General features: G+C 40.7%; 2 protein-coding genes across 4 annotated transcripts in view; one reads left to right on the top strand and one right to left on the bottom strand.

Annotated features, from left to right (window-relative positions):
* TRAPPC12 (trafficking protein particle complex subunit 12) overlaps positions 1-3,389 on the bottom strand; it is a 57,994-nt gene extending 54,605 nt beyond the window's left edge. For 2 of the 3 annotated variants that reach the window (XM_059834041.1, XM_059834050.1), the window contains exons 1-2: positions 3,372-3,389; positions 1,444-2,660 (exon numbers count right to left, since the gene is read on the bottom strand). In XM_059834041.1, coding sequence (XP_059690024.1) covers positions 1,444-2,655 — 1,212 coding nt within the window. In that variant the 5' untranslated portion in view covers positions 2,656-2,660; positions 3,372-3,389. The other variant, XM_059834044.1, reaches the window with a different exon arrangement.
* A 148-nt stretch (positions 3,390-3,537) lies between these two features.
* The window catches only part of EIPR1 (EARP complex and GARP complex interacting protein 1), a 100,306-nt gene continuing 82,816 nt past the window's right edge, over positions 3,538-21,027 (top strand). Inside the window, exons 1-2 of the mRNA XM_059832355.1 lie at positions 3,538-3,579; positions 17,667-17,750. Of these exons, the coding sequence (XP_059688338.1) occupies positions 3,538-3,579; positions 17,667-17,750 (126 nt within the window). The remainder of the gene's footprint in view (positions 3,580-17,666; positions 17,751-21,027) is intronic.

Here is a 21,027-nt window from a genome sequence, read left to right as displayed (position 1 = left end):
ACATGCCCAGATTCAAGGAATCATCAGCACAAAACAGCCTTTAATCCTTGACTGGACTGAGGAAGGTGAGAGAAAACTATCGTAAAAAAGGAGGCCTGCAATGAAAAGGACCTCCTCCTTGGGGACTGCAGAAGGGATCATTCTTGCTGTCCATCCCATTAGCTGTCAGGAGAGAACTACTACACACTCTTGAATTACTCATCAAGGTCTAAGGGATTTTTTTGGAGAAGGTGGGAAGGACCCTTCCATTTTTTTTGGAAGGAGTGGAGAAGGAGTAGTTTCCTATTACAGCGTTTTCTTTCACACCAGTTACTCGGCTCTGTGACAACAAACAAATGGTCTAAGATAAAGCTAACCCAAGAAGTAGCAGCAGCAGCATGGCATACGTCTAAAACTGATATAATTTGTTGCTTGTGACGGAAACCTAAGATTTGTCAGATAATTCAGCTACAAATCTGGAATTCACTCCAGAAACTTTTCTGATAGTTCCTGCAGATTGGGAAGTTACTGCAGACTGCTTTCTCCTTGTATTTGACCATTGACTGATAATGTTTGTTACGCTACAATTAAGGACTAAAGTATTCAAAACCTCAACACCATCTCTCTAGACAACAAACCTATTATCCAGAGACAGAGATATGAAAGAGTAGGATTAACCTATTTCAAGAAAAAAATTCCCTTATGACAGTTAGCCTTGGCTGAGCAGCCAGGATAAAATTACTTCATGAGAAATACTGAATAGATCTGAGTGAAATTTCTCAAATCCTGAAAAAAACACTTTATGCCTTCTCATTAGTTGGGAACTCTGATAGAATAGAAAGAAATGGGCTTCCACTACTATGTTTTTCCCTTCATTATCTCAGCTGGAGTTTTCCCTTTAATTTTGGGGTTACCCCTTCCCCATAGCTTGCTCCAGCACTCAATCTTTCCTGCAGGTTATACCTTTCCACTGCTTTGGGAATATGCAATTTCAGTGTTAACATTATTGACAGCACTGTGAACGTCAGTGAAAAATGTTATTTCCCACTTGGTTGCAACAGTGAATCCCACAAGCAAACAAAGCTGCCTGCTTTCAGACTTTGTAGTCTGACTCTGTAGCATACCGATTTTGCTTATACTCCAAATGCGAGCACTATCTTAATAACTAGGAGGACCAGAAACAAACTACTTAAAAATACAACCAGCTTTGGATTCTATGGAAACTGCCAACACTGGTTTTCAACGTACCCAACAAGTTTCACTATAAGTAAATCAGATCTGGTTTCAGCCACTTCATGTATGACTAGACAGCAACATTAAATTTTCTAAAAAGGATTGATGTAATACATGCAAGATGATCATCAGCAACAGTATGAAGCACTATGATATACAGATTATTGGACAGCTCTTATACAATATTTCTAAAATATAATCATACACTAAGACACAATAATAGACTCTTACCTGGATATTATCAAATTTTAATCCGGGCATGGTGAGATTCTCTTTATCTATGAACATGGTGCTGTATTGTTGTGTGGCAACTGAAACTAGAACATTCCTGGTTTCCTCACTAGGAAGCCAAGCATCATTCCTTCTATCTAGTTCACTCATATTTAAGGCTGTGGCAAACGGGTCATCGCTCCCAGCAAAAACAGCTTGGATTTGTGAGAACGGCTTGGGGGACTGAGTTATTTCTAGAGATGATGGAGGACCATCTGCTTCAGGTCTCCCATTTTGCACAGAGAAAGTAGGGTTAGATGAAGCACAAGAACTGTCTCCACCATTAGAAAGAGAAGACATTTGCTCTGGAACTGAAGAGCTTGCATTGGGATTACTAACAGAAATAAAATTGGATGTGGTAAATGAATCAAAGAAATCAGAAGCTAAAGTATTAGTGTTAATAGTATCGCCAAAGAACTTGCTTAGACTAGGACTTGGTTGAACCACCTGTGGATTAGACTTCACTGGAGTCTCAATTATACTACTAAAACTGGGAGATTTTACCATCTGAGGCTCAAAACCATCAGGTAGAAACAACTGTGGCTGGGTATTAACATTGTTTGCTTGGCTGAAGATGGTACACACAGGAATAGGCTCAGCCTCAGAAGATGGTTTGCTAGTACGGGGTGATGATATCCGGTCCTCAGGTTTGCTTTCATCAATATTATTTGGTTTTGTTTCAACAGGAATGTTGTTTCCCAACTTCGGTTCCTCCTTCACTGCTTCCTGAATTGATTCTTCCTTTAAAGATGCCTGATCATCTGTTCCAATCTCAGAAATGTCTTTGGGTGTTTCTTCTTGTTCAGTTTCACTCTCATTACTTAAAAACTCTTCTTTATCCACTTCTGCTTGTGTTTTTTGATTATCTTTAGCTTCCATTTGTTCTACAATCTCTTGGAGACAACCAAGTTCACCTGTGTCATCTTCACTGTTGTTTGGAGAATCTGAAATAATGACACTCTCCATCATTTGTTCATTAAGTTTATCTACAAAATTATTTGAATCTTCTGATACAGTTTCATTTCCTTCAGACTCAAATTCATCTCCACCAAGGTCAATGGTTTCCTCATGAAAGAGAATTTCTTCCTGAGTTTTATGTTGAACTATGTCTCCGCTGTCATCTTCATCCGAAGTGCTCTTCGCATCCTTAGCATTACTTTCATTATTCTCCATGGTAGCTGAAGAGAGAAAAATCCCCACCAAAACAAGGATTAGTTTTATTACTCAGGTGCCACCCTAAAACTCCAAAGTATCATACAAATACTGACATTCTTGCTTTAAAAATACAGTCTTCTCACTACCTGACATCTTTCATTTAACACCTAACCACAGAATAAATTAATCCTGAAAAACTCTCTCTCTTTTGCAAATGGCAAAAACATTAGGATTAAAGAGCAAATGCCTCCCACTAAACACAGACAAAACAACGTTTGCTCTTCTGCTCGCAAAGACTAGCTCGATCCCCGTTTAAGAGAAGGGTGGGTTCACTCGCAACGGAGTCACGCTGTCAGCACTGCAGGCTGCCGAGCCAGGGGCCGGCCGCCCAGGAGAAACGCCCGGCGGCAGCCGCGCAGGGTGGGGAGCGGCAGCGCTGTTTCGTCCCACCCCGCGGCCCCAGCCGCCGCCCGGCCCCGGGCTCCCGGCGATCAGCCCTGCCTCCAGCGCCACCGCGGGGTCCCCCCGGCCCGGCCCGGCCCGCCCCGCGGCGGGGGTAGGCACGGCCTCCCCGACAGCCTCCTCCGCCTAGCGCAGCCCGGGAGGGGCCCACCGCCCTCCCTCGGGGCCGGGGCCCCGAGGCTGCCTCCGTACCCGCCCACCCGGACGCCCCTCGGCCGGCGCAAGAGCCGCGCAGGCCGCCCTCACCTCCGCGCCACGGCGACAACACTCACCCCCCGCCACCGCGCCGAGCGCCGCTCCCCTCCGCGCTTGCGCCGCCGGCCTGGGCGGCGGGAGTGCGCATGCGCAAACGCGCCGCCCGGAAGCGGCGACGGACGGGCAGCGCCGAGGGCCAGAAAGGGCGGCAGGCAGCGGGGGGTGCTGTGCTGGGGGGCCGCGATGGAGGACGATGCGCCGGTGATTTACGGGCTGGAGTTTCAGGTGAGTGTGTGTGTGTGTGTGGGGGGGGGACTGAGGAGGGCTGGTAATTGTCGGTCCTATCTCCGGGAAGGTGATGGCTGCGGAGCCCGTTGTGTGTGGCGGGGCAGGGGAGTGCCGGCGCGGGCTGTGGGGCCCTCTGACGGGAAGAGCGGCGTCCCCTCCCCCGTCAGCCGGTACCACCACTGGCTTTTGGTGGTTCTTGGCACATGGCCGTCGCGTTGGGGTTTTTAAAGGTGGCTGAGCATGAGGCAGGAGTTGGTCCCTACTCCAAAACTTGCTGTTTCCAGGGCAGGTGCGCTCCAGTGTGGGTGCAGGGGCGGAGGGTGTTTCCCTTGTGGTCGTGCGCAGCCGGGCTGGTAGGGCTCCTGCTCTGTCACCAGTCCCTGGCACACCGCTGGAGAAGTCTTTGTCTTGCTTTGGGGAGGTAGGAAAATACCGGCAGTCTCAAAGAGATCCTTGTAGTTGTTTCTTCTTTTAAAGAAATGTAATAAAAAAAAAAAAAAACAGCGTTTGTGAGGAGAGGACATGAAACTGTTCCTGATAAGTTGCAGATTTGAGTTGGTTGTACCCAACTGTAAAGCTACTTGATGTTTATGGGATCTCTTGCTGTGGCCTCCATGTATATGCATTTGTCCCATAGGACAAATCTGTCTATCATATTGGTGTTTATGGCTATAAGTAAATGGGACTGTTGTTGGACTGTCTGACTTAAGAACTTAATGATCATCTTCATGGAGGAACCCAGGTCTTGTATTTAATAAAGTCTCTACAAGTTCTGGGAAAATAAACAGCTAGGTAGCTGGATGGGTGAGAGGGACTCTAATTTTGGTTTCTTTCCCACAAGAAGAGTTTTATTCAGCTGTTACATGTTCTCTTTGGCAACAGCTAGCTTATCATCGTTCCATTATAGCAGTAATAGGAGGCGCTGTGTTTCTTCTGCAGCTCGCAGAGCAATGTTTTCATTCTACAATGGATGTAGTAATATAAATATGTACACATGCACTTTAAGGCACCTTTACCAAAGTGCTCGTGGAAAGTAATATATGAAGGTTCTCTGTAACACGGTTGGGTGTCCTGGCTACTGAGGTGTGTGCTCTGTAATCCTGTCTATACCAATAGATCTCCTTAGCAAATTGTATATTTGTTTAGTTTTCTTCTTGTGTAGGAGCTAGTGTGTAATATTCACCTGTACTAAATGTTAAATCTGATAATGAAGTCTGATAATATGCTATCATTTTGCAATTGGCTAGAGATGGCTGTAACTCATATTTCAAAATTAATAAAACTTATGCTTAAATCTCTTCTGCAGAATAGAATATATTTCCTGTGCTTAATAAAATTCATAGCTTCTTTCTAGTAGGTCATATATAATAAGCCAGCCCCTGTGTTGTCTGGGACTGCCATGGACCTGTGCGCCCCACCTCCCCAAATCATGCATCTTCTACAGACCTCTTCTCTTCTTCTGCAGAGTATGTAACAGGGCTGTCTGGTGGGAGGATAAAGGAAAAGGGCTAAGAGAGTGGCTGTAATTGAAGGGAATTACAGTTAATACAGATCATTTAGTGAGAAGGTGGGGAAAGAAAAGATGGTTTATGGCTAAGTTGGAAAAGGAGCATAGAGATGAAGGTTCTATTTCTGATCTCCATTAACTGCCAGTGTGGCTTTAAAACAAATTGCACCTCTGTGCTTTCTGAAAAAGGCTCTGATGGAGAGACTTAAATGTAAAACTGGTCTGTTTTTTTCAACTTGCATCTCCAGGCCTAATAAGAAAGATTATTATTCTTTTTAAGCCTGGTTTCTTCTGTGTTGCTAGACAATAATGGCTAGGTGCATCTTCACAACTACTGCTTCTTTAAGGTGTGTGTCAGAAGCACTGTGACTGAAAACATCTTTTCAGATGACTTTTTCAGCCCGGTTTGAAGAAGTTTGTTGTTGTTTCTTATGTTTGGGTTGGCTTTTTTTTTGTTATTTCCAATCTTTACTTCAGCTCTATGAGAAGTTTATTCAAAGTTGGGATTTGAAATTATAAAGTACTTTAAAAAGAGGGAGGGATCTTCTTACTCTTGTATCAATAAAAATTGTATGTCACAAAACGGTGACATCTAGAAGCTACACGAGGGATTGCAGACTAAGAAGCTACATATGGCTCCAGCAGTCAATAAGAATCTGTCTTTGGCCACTGCTGGAAAAAATGTAGTTGTGCAGATATGCCTTTCACCTGATCCAATGTGGCCAGTTTTATAAGAACAGAAAGCTGATTCCTCCTAGGATGCTATCCATCAACTAACTTAAAATTATTTCTGCACAATTTCTGTTCATTTTTATGTGCAGAATGTGTTTTGATTTATTGGCATAAGTAAGGTAACTTAGAATAATGAACAAATGCATATTTCTCTTTTTTGAATCCAGTTTTCATCAAAAAAAGGCTTAGTAGAACAGGGAAGTCTTACTTAGAAGAACCACATCGCTCAACAGTTCTGACACATGAGAATGAAAGTTAAAGATAGAAATCCTGAGCCCTTATACAACCATGTATAATTACTTAGCATGTGTAACTACTGTGCAAAAAGTTCTACCAAGTGACAGCGAGAAACAGTTTTGGGTTTCTTTTCTATGGTGGAGGGGGGAAGCTAAACATCTAACAGCGAAACAAGATAAAAGCTAGTGATGAATTCAGTTTTCTGCGTGATTAGTTAAATTTTTGACCTGATTAGTTCCCCTTGTTTTACTACATGGCTGCAAATCTTTCTTTCTGTGCTGTTTATAACGTTCATATAACCCTGAAAATGTAGTTTCCCAGAGTGGGTTTTTTGTCTCTTCAGTGTGTCTGTGAGCTATATGAACATTGTACTGACATATGACGTGTGTGTGTGTGTGAATATTACACACATATGACGTGTGTGTGTGTGTGAATATTACACACATATGACGTGTGTGTGTGTGTGAATATTACACACATATGACGTGTGTGTGTGTGTGAATATTACACACATATGACGTGTGTGTGTGTGTGAATATTACACACATATGACGTGTGTGTGAATATGTGTGATTCTTTTTGTGACTTCTCATTTTTTAAAGACAATATCCCACCATAGTTGCTCTAATCGTCCAACTGTAGTAAGAATGATTACAGAGTGGGTGGTGAGTGAATATGTGAGGGTAGGAGTTGAGGACTGAGTGATGTGATTGTGGCTCATGATGATGAATATGGGGCGACAGCAGTAACTGCAGAACACTTCAATACTGAAAGGTTGTTGTTCTAAAAGGAACCTTAGTAAACTTCACCAATATCTTGAACTATGAGAATGTGGTAAATAGGGTCCCAGGGTTATTGCTAAGTGCTATTTTTTGTCAGTGAAGTTACATGCTTCTTACTGTCCAGTGTAGAGCTGACCTATGTTTACTATCTAACCTCGAGTATCTGCTATGTTTACCCTGTGTTGAATAGGCTTCATTTTCAGGGATTCACAATTTTCCCCATCCTATTGTTCAAGTGTTTAAACAGTGATGTTTTGAGTAGGTGTATAAGCACTACTGAATGTCTGGAGATACTGTATTGGCCTGAGTTTAAGGTTGACTGGATGATGCTTATACCCCTGGAAATGAGCTATGTGGAGGGGAGTGCTTTCCGGGATAGGTATTTGGCTCAGTTGCAGTGCCAACTGATTCTTGGGGGTACAGCCTATATCTTGCTTGTTTAAAAGTGTGCAGAAGCTAGCCAGCATCATAGGGGGAGGGAGGAGGAACATAGCTTGTGCCAGAGAGTGGTAATTATCGAGCATGTGTTTAGCACACTTTGTGGCATCCCCAAAATCCACTATACTGATCTGAATTTCAACATGCCAGATACTCCTACTGCATGTTACATCTCAAAAGTACATAGACTTGCAAGGGAGAAGCAAAATGAGCATGAGGGAAGGACAGTAGAAAGCCTGCTGGTTGACCGCAGGGCTGTACTACACAAGGGCAACTCTAACTGCACCCTGAGATGGGGTCTGGCTGAAGCAGGCTTTGTCAGAGTTTGTATACTGCATTGTGGTCCTGTCGTGCTTCTTGAATAAGCAATACTTGGCCCATATTGTATTGGCAGTTAGTTGTTAACAGGTTTTATGAATCTGAACAGAGACTATTGATTTTTAGGACTTTCTTGCCTGTTCACAAGAGTAAGGTGAAACTTAATTTCCCTAAAGCCAAATGTGACTTCTTAGAATAAGAATCTTAAAGCAATGCAAAATACAAACTGAAATAGATTGGTCACAGGTCTTGTACAGTGTGTAGATATGTATAATAGCAGTACATATTGAGAATAACTCAATTGACCTACCTTGGAAGTAGAAGGCAGGTGTAGATTTATTAGAAGGAGCGGGGAAAGGGGACTTCTTAGGAAGATGTGTGTCACTTGTGTAGTACCCAGGGAAACCTGTGCTGCCTCTCAGGCTCTGCTGGGCTCCCAGTAAGGGAGTGGAGCAAGTGCAGAGGCTATAGCTCCTACTGGCAGTGGAGTTCTCCTCTTCCCTGGCAGAGCTTTTCTGGTGTCTTGTGGGATTAGAGAGAATGGCCTAAACAGAATGTAGGTAATAATTTTGTTACAGCTTTAGAGATGTCTTTGGAGAATTTAATTTGAAAATTGAATCAGTTCAAGAAACTGCATGGTAATGTCTTAGTGAAATTCCTAGGTTTTGTCTCGGTCCTCTTCTAAGATTACTTACCTCATGAGTGCTAATCCTGTGTATTTTAATCCAGGCTGCGTGTGTATTCTCTTGCTTGTTTTCTTATCTGCCTCTCTCTTCAGGACCCTTCTTGAGGGCACCGTTTCAGTTGGGAGGACTTCTTGTGGAACTTCAATCTAACATACTGTTAGGTTTAAAGTTTTACTAGGCAAAAAGGTAGATAAGAGGCAAAACTCTCCTAACTCATCCCCCAAAGATCTTCATAATGTGTGAAGTGGATCAGGTGGAAACTATTTCTTTTAGGACCCTCAAGCAATTAGCAGGATCTGATAATATTAGGTATGGGACAGACTAATGGCAATATGAATATACAGTTATGTGAACTTGAAGGAACTATTAAAAGATTGTTACAATTATGGTTCATGATAAATAAACAGTGACATTGTGAAAGTGGGTTTTCTAAGGATGATTGTGCTATGCAAGGCTTTGTGTGAGGGTTGCTTTTGTTGCTGTGAGGTTTTACAGAATCTGTCAGTCTTTGGAATGGAGTCAGTGCACTAAATATGTCAGTGATGGGAATTCTTATGCTGTGAAAGACTTGGAGAAAGCAGCTGTCTGAGAGCACTAAAGGTCACCTGGGCATGTGTGCTGCCAGCCTCTTCACTGATAAGAGTCACTGCAGCTTATTACAGTCGATGATACGAGGGTCTCCTACTGTGGTGGGGAAACAAGGCTGTCCTACCTGAGTAAAGATCAAAGTGTGCCTACTTGAAAATTGAAATCATGCCAGAAGGTAGAAATAATATTCATGACATTATCAGCCTAGGGTTTCTCTAGGAGGGGGGAGAAAACTTGTATTTTGCCTCCAGAATGAGGCATCAGCAAAGCCAGCCCTCTCCCCCTTCCCTTCTCTGCTCCCACCCTCCAAAGTAGCAGTATACTACTTCTGGTTTTGAGCATAAGCAGATGGTCAAAAAACTTTAAATTCAGATTTGGGGACTGCAAGCCAAATACTGTGTCCTTTACGTTTTGTATTGCAAGTTCACTGCTTGTTAGACAGATTGATTATATGAATTTCAAATGATACATGGGTTGCAGAAATTATTTTAGTTGTATTAAATGTAATACAAATTTTCAAATGTTGGGGTCAGTGTATGTTTTCCTGTTTGCTGATACCAAACCAGTGCAATGCATCAGCAAGACAAAATATGTATTGGAGAAGTACTGATCTGTTTTTCTTTGCCTATTAATGCCCTAAATAGTAACAGTCTAATTAAAAAAGTAGTTTTGTGTATTTAGCTGGTATTTCAAAAGGCATGGAGAAGGGAAAATTTCAGGAGAACTTATGAACAAAGCGTAGAGATTCAGTGCATTACAGTTCCATAAAGTGCTTACTTTAAACCAACCTTTATCTTTTTGAGGTTTGTCATGGTGTTCCTCTGGATCATCTCTTGCTGTTGCCAAGGACCTTTCTCTATGCAGGCTCTGTTCTAATTCTTTCTCTGAGGTTTTTATTGTTCTAAATTGTCAGGGAAAGATAGAAGGTGGTCATTGCACAACATCACCCTGAGCTTAGTGTAGGCGTGGACATGATGCCCAGTATTCAGTTAGTCTTTCCTGCATTCTGGCACAATAGTTGCTGTTTCTTCTGCTTTATCTTTGTACTGCTGTTTGTCATGCTTCTAGGTTTTTGCATGCCCTTTGCATTGCATAAATAAATGTCTATTTTTGCAGTGGATTTGCACTTAAGTCTTTGTTGTCCTTTTCCTTTGTGTGTGATGCATTTCAGGACCCGTTTCTAAGGCAAGGGAGCAACTAGCTTATGTAGTGTCAAAGCTGTGTCTTAATTCAGTGTGAGTCCGTTATTCTTTTGGCCATAATTACTATGTACACAGTAGTATTTGTTAAGCGTGTGTGCCTGACAGGAATAACTTTTGAGGGAGTGGGTTTCTCCTGATGAGTACATGTGGGGTTTTTTTTGGAGTAGGAGTTTGATGAAGTCTGCTCAAGTCTGCCTTTGTTTCCTTACAGTTTGTGGCAGTTTTTTTTTCTCGGGTTGACTTGTCCCTGATGCGTAACTGCACCTGTTTCCCCATCAGCATCACTGGGTAAAATGTTTGGTCATGTTCCTTGTTATTTTTCTTTCTTGTCTCATGGAAGCCAGACTAGATAGTTGATTACCTAACCTGTGAACTTACGGGAACATCCTTCTAGGTTCCTTTGAGTCAGAATTTTATGTGGTGATTGTTTTTTTTTGTTTTGCTGGTTTTTTCTTTTTTTTTCTCCTTTTGCCTACCCTTTGAGCATAATATGTGATGTTAATGTAGAATTTAAGCTATTTCCCCCACAGTTTAGGCCAACTTTTTTTTTTCTCATTTGCCTTATTCTCTTCCTTAGATTGACCTTAAACGCTCTTGTTGGGATTGGATCTTCCTAGCCTTAGGCTGAATGGCTTTCCCTGGAAGTTCAAGCTTGCTCTAGGATACAGTGGGAATTTCTTTCCATTAATATGTCTCAGCTTTTTTATTTCCCTCTCAAACGTGTTTTGCTATATCTTTATCAGGCAATTTGGTGGCCTCCTGCATCAGGAGACAAGATCTCTGTCCTTTGCCCTCAGTGCCCAGTGCGCTCAACAAAACCTAATTCACAAAGATGTATGACTGGTTACAAACTTCCAGTCCTTTCTTCTGTGAATTGTTTTCACAGGTGTTCTTACAAACTGGTAGCCGATTCATGATAGGTGATATGCTATGCCTTTGATTTTCATTTTCCCACAAATAAGGAATATTAACCTGGTCTTATTTCAGATGGGTGTAGCAAGGCTTTCTTCATATTGGTATAAATTTGGTCTTCTAAAAATGCATTGGAATAGGTCTCTGGAACCTTCATGATATCATTATTCAAACCTTTTAAGTTTTTTTAACCCATTTTATATTCCTCTTCCTCTTTCGAGATGAGTATCCTTTCTATGTATTGTCAAGGAGACGTATCTACACCTTTGTCTTTGAGAAGGGCAATGCAGTCTAGCATGAGTCTGTTAATTGCCAATTTTATTTGTAGACTTACTAGATATCAGAATCTCTAGCATTTCTGGGATCTGATACTGTCTTTTCTGTTGTGGATTAGCAAATTACTCAATTCTGTGGCACAGATTCAACTAAGAGCGTAAAGGGATGTTAAGATTTCAATAGTGGAGGCACCTTTCTGAAGTAAACAACATCAGGGATATGTCAGCACTGTTTCTGCTCAAACCACTGTATTCAAACAAGTGCACTGTAGAAGTAAGGTGTACTCATCCAGTGGGCGCATAACTGACTGCGTTGGAGATATGGATGGAAATCTGTTATGTCAGCTCCCATCAAAAGGAGCTGTTATGACAGTCTGTGCAGCTTGCTGATGATAATAATTGGGCAATTGCATCGCCAGCTCAGTTTACTTTACAAGAGTTTTATAGGATCTCAAACTAACGTAGGTTTGAAGGGACCTTTGGAGATCATCTAGTCCAACACCCTTGTCAAAGTAGATTCAATAGATGAGGTTGTTTAGGGGCCTTGTCCCATTGAGTTTTGACTGTTTTCATGGTTGATGAATTCCACAACATATGTGAGCATCCTGCTCTAGTGTTTGACTACACCCACTGTGAATTTTTTTCCTATTGTCTACTCTGAATTTTCCCATGTTGCAACATATGTTTACTGCCTCTCATCACGTTGCTGTGCACCTCAATGAAAAGTCTGTCATTTCTATGTCCTCCCTTTCGATAGTTTAAACTAATCCACTGATTTTTTTGTTTGTTTGTTCTTGTTTCTTTTTTCAAGTGAAACAAAGGAGTCCTCCATGTTTCACTTCAATGGTAGAGTTAGAATGATAATTAATTGGGAAAGGGTGGTAACTGCTGCTGCTGTAGCAGTTAGTCTGACTGCAAAGATCCAACTTCAAGGCAAAAATAAATACCCTTACATTTCAGGTCAGTGAAGGAAATTTAAGCCCAGAATGTCCAACCAGAGAAGTGATGCAGTCTAAGAATGAGTGTGGACATCTGTGCAGCAGTTGCAGAGTGTCTCTGATTAATCCCTTAATGCACATAGTAAAGGAAGGACTTGTCTTCTGGTAATGGGGTAGGCCATGTTTGCTTTCTAGTTACATATGCACTAGTTACAGTTTTCATGGTAGGAATAGTAGTAGGATAAAAAGTTTTCTATATCATTCATTACTTACATATTTGCATATGGGGAGGTGGTGTGAAATCTTAAATCTGAGATGTTCCATCTCCAGTGGGAAAAGCTAACACAGGATTTCGATCATGTATAAAACCAATAAATAATTTTAAGTTTTTGTTTTCTTTTCTGGTAACACTTGTTACACTCGGCTTTAAGTGACTCATTACCAACCCCACCCTTCTCTTTTTGATCTTTGTTCCTCCAGGGTGGTGGTGGTCTTCACTATGGGATAAGTTTTACTTTCTTTCTGCTGTGGTAGAAGTATAGCACATTCAAAGTTTACGCATAATTTGTGGTTCTGCTACTAAAAGCATGGCAGCTGTACGATCTTGGAAACAGATGATGCATTGCAAATGCTTTTTTTAATTTTTATTTTTGCATGCATGCATATGGTTATTCCTCTCTAGGTATGTAATTTGTGGCTCCACAAAGTACTTCAGGATGCAGTAAATGAAAATGCTAGTTTGTTGTGTTTGCTTGACTAGATTCTGTCTCCCTGACCCATATTGAACTTCAGCGTGACCATTGCTATAGGCTATTCAGTTTTGTATTTCTGTTTAAGTATTAATTCATACCTTGTTTTAGAAAGTTAAAAAAAATCTCTTGAGTATGGCGTGTGGAACCTTGTATTTCTCATTAACACATTAAATGTATTTAAGTATCTGAGTACTTGCAATATTTCTTACACTGGAGTCCTAAGATATCTTTTTTTTTTCTTCCTTTCTACCTCAGCCTTAACTTTTCTTCAAATTGATTTTGTCACCTTGAAAGATTCAGTGTGGGTAAGAGTGCCTAGCCCTATGATGTACAGAGTACTAGTCAGGAATACCTTTGGAACATGATGATGCTATTTCCAGCATCTGTTGTCACCCACAGCTTTTTTTTTTTTTCTGAAAACGCAGGAATGAATTGATAATTGTTGCATTCCTTTTGGTTTTCTGTTTTGTGATTGTGTGCAACCCCTAATTTAGTGGAATAAATGAGAACTGGGGAAGCTACAGACAATTATGCAGAATAAATGCATAGACTTTGAAAAGCCTCTAGGGAGGAGTGGTTTGTTCGGATTCCTTGGCAGACTTGTACAGCACTGAGTAGTCTCTTGGTGTTTGCTTTCCAAAGGGAGGATCTCCTTTCTGTTAGCTTAGTGGAATTCTGACTGCATATTTATAAACTTTCTTCTGGACTGTTAAAATACTTGGTTAGAGCATCAATCACAATCGAGTTGCCTCTGTATCATCCCTGTTTTATAGAACTACCTGCTTTAAACTGTGCTCATTTCCTCGTAGAGCTGTTGGTGAATATGAAATTGGACATGTAACCAAGAAGTTCTTTGTGGTTCATGATGTTTTAATCCGTGCTTACTAATAATTTTTTCCTGGTCTTTAGGCCGCCTTTAAAAATGAAATTATCTAATTACATATGGTGCTTCATTGTCTAGAAGTGTCAGTTAGGCGGGGCTTTGCTGTAGTGGTGTGTGTAAGGACGACTTGGTTTCTCGCTGTTTGTATCTTTTAGATGTGTGTTGTGGGTATTTTCTGTGCATTACGGCAATTTTCTTAGTACATAATACTTTAATATCTTGCGTAGTAAACTCTTTTTGGGGCTACATGCAGTTTAGTGTTCTGTGAATGCTGACTTACAAAAATAATAAGCTCTGTCAGTTTAGATTAGTTGATATTCATTATACTATGCTTTTTGTTTATTCTCTATAGCTGCAGTCATGAGGCAGTATGCTTTGTGAAATAAGCTATTTGCAACTTGCTGTGGCAGGTTACAGTACAAGATGACAAACTTAAGGCACTTTTCTTGATCTTGACAGCACTCCAAATTCAGTTATGTTGTTTAACATAAGGGTTACTCAGTGTCTCCATTATCTGTTGAAATAACTTTTTTTTTTCTCTAAAAGTAACTCAAAGTAGACAAAATTAGACATAACTTTTTGCAGGAGACACCTGAAAGTCCATTGTACTGTTATTTCTATTATGAATCAGATCTTCCTGATTTATGAACACTTGATGAGTTGAACCTTTTATTCTGTGTATTTTGTAGTCTTTTATGACAGAGAATAAACAATAGTGTGTTTCTTGTTGTGAAATGTGTTTAAATATTTTTCTCAGGCCTTTGATTCCCACCCCCCCCCACCCCACAAAATGGGAAATAATTTAAAAATAATTTAAAGAAGGGATAGAGAAGCTGATGTGTATTGGGTTTGCATGGCAAGGTTTTGGTAGCAGGGGGGCTACAGGGGTGGCTTCTGTGAGAAGCTGCTAGAAACTTCCCCATGTCCGATAAAGCCAATGCCAGCCGGCTCCAAGACGGACCCACTGCTGGCTGAGGCCGAGCCCATCAGCGGCCGTGGCAGCACCTCTGGGATAACATATTTAAGAAGGGGAGCGGGGGGAAGCCTGTGCAATTGCAGCCTGAGAAAGGAGTGAGAATACGTGAGAGAAACAACTCTGCGGATACCAAGCTTAGTGAAGAAGGAGGGGGAGGAGAGGCTCCAGGCGCTGGAGCAGAGATTCCCCTGCAGCCCCTGGAGAAGACCATGGTGAGGCAGGCTGTGCCCATGCAGCCCATGGAGGTCCACAGTGGAGCAGATATCCAACTGCAGCCCATGGAGGGCCCCACGCCGGAGCAGGTGGATGCCCAAAGGAGGCTGTGACCCTGTGGGAAGCCCGTGCTGGAGTAGACTCCTGGCAGGACCTGTGGTCCCATGGAGAGAGGAGCCCACGCTGGAGCAGGTTTGCTGGCAGGACTTGTGACCCCGTGGGGGACCCACACTGGAGCAGTCTGTTCCTGAAGGACTGCACCCTGTGGAAGGGACCCCATGCTGGAGCAGGGGAAGAGTGAGGAGGAAGGAGCAACAGAGACGACGTGTGATGAACTGGCCGCAACCCCCATTCCCGTCCCCCTGTGCTGCTTGGGGAGAGGAAGTAGGGAAAAATCAGGAGTGAAGTTGAGCTCAGGAAGAAGGAAGGGGTGGGGAGAAGGTGTTTTTTTTAAGATTTGGTTTTACTTCTCATTACCCTACTCTGATTTGATGGGGAAAAATTAATTTGATTTATTACCAAAGTCAAGTCGGTTTTGCCTATGACAGGTAATTGGTGAGTAATCTCTCCCTGTCCTTATCTCGACCCACAAGCTTTGCGTTGTATTTTTCTCTCCCCTGCCCAGCTGAGGAAGGGAGTGATAGAGCGGCTTTGGTGGGCACCTGGCATCCAGCCTGGGTCAACCCACTACATGATGACATAAATGTTACCGTGTATTGACATAATTTTATTTTGGGCACTTTCTGTCTAATGTGATGTTGTTTTTTTTTGAAAGCAGCATGATAAGACCCTACTCAAAAGGCTTTAAAGGGGTGAAAACCACCGTTATTTCTTTATTTTATTGAAGATCCTGGAGGCCTCTTCTGTTTGACTTAGAGAAACAACAGAAGCTTGTTTGATTGAAAGAGATACATAGCTGTTGGCTTATTTGTAGTGTTTTCTTCAAAATAATTGAAAGCAGATCTGAAATGAAAAGGAGCTCTTACCAAAGATCTGCAAATGTAAATTCTGTTCAAGACAAAAGAGAAGCTTTTCTGCAGTCTTCTTGGTGAACTTTAGTTGTTTCTGTCAATCAGAAACACTGTCTAGGCTTGTTGTAGGTAAGTGCTGCATAAGTGGGAGAGTACAAACAAATCAGTATGGATTGACACTGATCTACATTTGAGTATGTTTTGAACACAAACTACTCACTGAATCATGTTCTCTAGTGCTTTAAATGTTATGCTACTAGCCTAACTTATTAAGCTCATTGCATTTTTTAACTTTTTATGCTCAATCTTAAGCAAAATATTACATTTTCTAAATCAGATATTTCAGATGCAAGGTAAGAAGTATCTGCTCTGTAGGAGTTCAGAACTTATTCTGACAAATGAGTTGGTTCTTATTGTTACTGCCAGGATTGCCTTGCCTTACTTAAGAAAAATCAAATATCTTCAAGTTGCTATTCTAGAATTATATTGTTCTAAATTTATGTATTGTGATACAATGTATTTCAAATATTCTCTTCCAAGCGTCTAGGCATCTTTCTCATATTAATTTAAAAATGAGTTTCAAACAGGACTATATTGAAGCTGAATGTTCCTGAATCCAGAATGTAATCATTAGCTAGCTGCACAAGGGGATGGTGGTAGGAAGGGCCATTCAACAGTTACCTGAATCCTTCTGAAGTATTTGCTTGCAATACAGGCTTTAGTGTCTGAAGAGATCTGAACTATTTTATGCCAAATAGGATGTGAATTGCAAAGGTTTGTTTTTCTGTTTTGACAAAAAATTCATATTGAACAATATCACTAGGATATCTTTTGCATGGAGAAGTAGTGGATATTCCTCACAGTTTAATTACGGTTGCTAAAAGTGCCTTTGAATGTTAGGTTACCTCCCATTTACTCAAAATTAGCCAAGAGAGTCTCTACTAATGACTAGAGCAAACTAGCAATTATGTTTTTAGTTCAAGCTATACTTTATTTCTCAATGTCTCCTATGGCCCTTAACTGTTTTGTTTTGCTTCTTCCAAGACTGTGGTTGGTGCAAGGTGAAGAAGCAAGGCAGAGAGTCTAGCATTCTCATTAACAATAATACAACAAAATAATAAGATTATGACAAAATTTTGATAGGTAAATAGAAATTATTTCTTGCATCGTTCAGAAAATTCTTATTGCTAGTGTCCTGGAGTGGAAAAGAAGGGGTTTATTTATTAACTTCCTTCTAGACTTGGTGGTTAATGGTGAGAAAAAGAATTCATTTTTATGCAGGCATCTTCAGTCTGAATAGTTTGGAAACTTCTGTGAGAACAGCCTCTTTCTTGGATATTTTATCTAACGTTTTTAAGAATTGTCCACTGTTATGGAGTTTTTTCAGTTGATAAAGGAGAATTAGTTTGGAACAACTGCTATAATATTGAATATTATCACTGTTATAATGAAGGCCAGATAATGTATTTAGTGCTTGTATGTTCCATGCACCTCACAAATGTGCGAAACTGCACAAAAAATATATTAACCAAAATAAATATAAAGGGCAGGAAAGCCTGCAGATTGTAAGAATGTAACACTTAAAATGATCATTGTTATGTAAGCTTAAAGATTTTTGCTGAAATTAATGGATTGTGTTAACTGGACTTTTCTAATGGCTTTCCTCTTCCCTAGGCACGAGCTTTAACACCTCAGACAGCAGAAACGGATGCAATAAGATTTTTGGTTGGAACACAGTCTCTTAGATATGATAATCAGGTAATTTTTCTGTCAAATGTCAGCTGTAATATTTTTCCTCTTTTTTTTTAACATTGTTCTAATACCGTTCCTCCTTCTTCTCCCCCCTGTTGAATTTGAACATTAAGTGATAGTCAAGTTGAAGATTTCTGTGAGTAGAATGTAAAGATATCGGTAAGAAATGTAGCTGAATGAAAGCTGTGTGTATCTTTTGAAAATTAAATTACTCTTCTAAATTGTATGACTAAATCAGATTGGTTAGTAAAGGAGCTGCCAGATTTTTGTTAATTTAAATCCATAGAATCTCTGGTGCTCTCTTTAAACCGCAGAAGAGATGTAAAGTAAAACAAAAGTCTTCAAGCTTTGATTGCCTCTAATGGGACTCCTGATACATGCACAATTCTGTGTATGTGAATCTTCATAAACTGGATTTTTCATTATTAATTATTGGTAATCAGCTACGTCCTTTATGAGCATAAGTTTAGCAACAATTTAAACTAAAATTTGAGTCACTGTTGTGGTTCAGCTTTTATTGGGCTGTTTCTTCTGCAGTTAAGAGTACAATACTTCTAATTGTACAGCAATTTTAATTTTTGTGACTAAATTTCAGTAAATGCCTTCATACTGAAAGAAGATCTTGAGGCCAGAAGAATTAGAAAGCTGTAATGAGTGCAGGTGGCAAGGCTTTGGTAGCGGGGGGCTGCAGTGGTGGCCTCTGTGAGAAGAGGCCAGGGGTTGCTCGTGCCAGACACGGCTGCTTCCAGTGAACCTGCTGCAGGACACAGCTGAGCCAGTCAGACTGGTGGCACCTCTGTGAAAACATTTAAGAAAGGGGAGAAAATGCTGGATGGAAAGAGGAGGAGGGAACAAAGACTGAGAAACAGTGGAGGAAATGACAGAGGTAAGACTAAGGTCAGGAGGAGAAGGTGCTCCATGGTGGAGCAGGTATCCACTACAGCCTGTGGAGCACCTGCACCGGAGCAGGTGGATGTTCCTGAAGGAGCCGTGGCCCATGAAGACCCCATGCTGGAGCAGAGGAAAAGAGTGAGAAGAGTGCCAGAGAGAAAATGCTATATATTGATCATAACCGCTACTGCCCCACACCCTGCTGCACTGCTTGGAGGGGGTTAGAGGAGTCTGGAGTCAAGTGAAGCCTGGGAAAGAGGGGAGAGAAGGTGCTGGTTTAAGGTTTGTCTTTTTCTTTCCCACTACCCAAACTAGTAATTACATTTTTATTTTAATTGGCAATAAATTAATTTACCAAAGTCAAGTCTGTTTTGCCTGCAACAGTAATTGGTAGGCGATCTCCCTGTCTTTAGCTTGGCCCATGAGCTTTCTCATTCCTATTCTTCCTGTTTTCTCCCCCTGTCCTGCTTGGAGGTAGCAAGTGACTAGGTGAGAGTCTGGCTGTTAGCCAATGCTAACGCCCACCACAGAAGCCCCTAGAATGGATACAGTCACCAACTCTTCTGAAACTGGTCTGTAATGGACTGCATAAAATGAACTCAGAACCATAGCTCTGGGAGATGTGAGCTGTCAATTCCCAGTGATGTTTTGAGTTTGTTATTCAATGATAATACTGGATGAGGCTCAAGGAAAAAGTATGAAAAGGCATAAGGGGGGTGGAGTATTCAGTTTCTTTACATTTCAGGTAATACTTGTGAGACCAGTAGCAAAAGAAGTGGCAGACAAACATAGTTAAAAATAAATACACACAATTATATTTTTGATTGTGCTGTCTCAGATGTTCTTCAGACATTTGGTTATAATGTGGTTTTCTACTGTGATTTCTATGTGGTTTTTTTACTTCTTCGTTCAACTAATCCTGATACAAAATTGTAATTGGAGAATGATTCTCACTTATCAGTTGATATCCAGCAGATCTTCAGTACTTTCAGTGTTCTGATTTAGGTAAGTTGATTGGGCATATACTACGTATTTTAGAAATATTTACACATATTTCAACTTTATTGAGTATGCTTTTCTTTTTCCAATGAATAACATTAATAAAGGAAATGCAGGATGCTTCCTAGGGTATTAACAAATGTTTGGGGCTTATTGGCCTTTAGCTGTGCCTCAGGCCATCAGCTCCTCTCAGCTAGTTGCTAATCCTCAAGAAGTGCCCTAGGCTTCAAGTCATTATTGCTTAATTCAGCACTAGGTTCTCTAGATTTGCGTAAAAACTTTAGTTAGCTAACCTAACTTACGAGCTGGCTTGCAGCCTCTGGTGTTTGACCAAGTACTGCACAGTGAGAAGTTTCTTATGCAGTGCCATCACATGCAGAATATTTCTTCCCTTCTGGTCATGGACAGGAGTAGTGCCAATAGAAGAGTAGTAGTTGTACAGCTGGCATGGCATGCTTCATTGAGGTTTATTGCTGTATGAAGCAATTTAGGCATTCATAGGAGATTGGTGGAAATATTTTGCTGTTAACACTGGTATTTCAAAGCAAAGGAAAATGTTTATAAGATTTTATATTCTGTCAATATTTGAGATACTAACAGTGTGTAATACGTGGCATTTGGTCCTCATAACTTGCTGGAAATTGTTAAGTAGTTTCTGTTTAATGCACTGTATTCTACATGGTGTAGTTTTGGAATTTTTGTCCTCAGTGCTTTCATTGTTGCTAAACTGTGGCTTTTTATACTGTTCTTAGCTTGATGCATTTACTGTATGCTTTGGAAACATATAAAGGAAGTACATGTCACTGATTCTTTTCTCATCTCTCTTATTCTCAGAACTTATTTTCAGTCTTGTGTTCTAGAACCTAAAATACTTATTTTCATGGTTTACCTTCATACATGGCATTATATAGGCACAAAGCAGGGCATTGGCTGAACTAAAACAGTTCACCAGTCTCTGCTGTCCATAAGTGCCTGATGAAAGAAAATCAATTATGGAGATTGCGTAATTGAAGAAAGAGATATTTTATGTTGAAATTGGTTAGTTTTAGTCTCCCTTCCTTAGTATTTCCTTTGTAATTAGTAATTCCTCCAGAGTTTGAGGAGAACGAAATATTTATTTGTTCTCATTCAAATCTCACTACTTTTTCCTCAATACTTAGACTTGTGTTCAGTCGGAATTTTTCCTCGTGTAATTAGAGCCGATTAGTAATTCATTTGTTTAGTTACTGGTAATAAAACCAGTCACTTCTAAGTGGTGTGTTCCGCAAGAGTTATGATTACATGTTTCATTAAACCATTACACTACAGTCATGTTGAAAAAGTTCTCTGTGTGGACTTAGCTTACTTATACTTAACTGTTTTCTATCTCCTCATCTATGGTGCCCATATGCTG

This window comes from Gavia stellata, chromosome 2, assembly GCF_030936135.1.
Source record: "Gavia stellata isolate bGavSte3 chromosome 2, bGavSte3.hap2, whole genome shotgun sequence".
NCBI classification, from domain to species: domain Eukaryota; kingdom Metazoa; phylum Chordata; class Aves; order Gaviiformes; family Gaviidae; genus Gavia; species Gavia stellata.
This window is presented reverse-complemented; position numbering and strand designations above follow the sequence as displayed.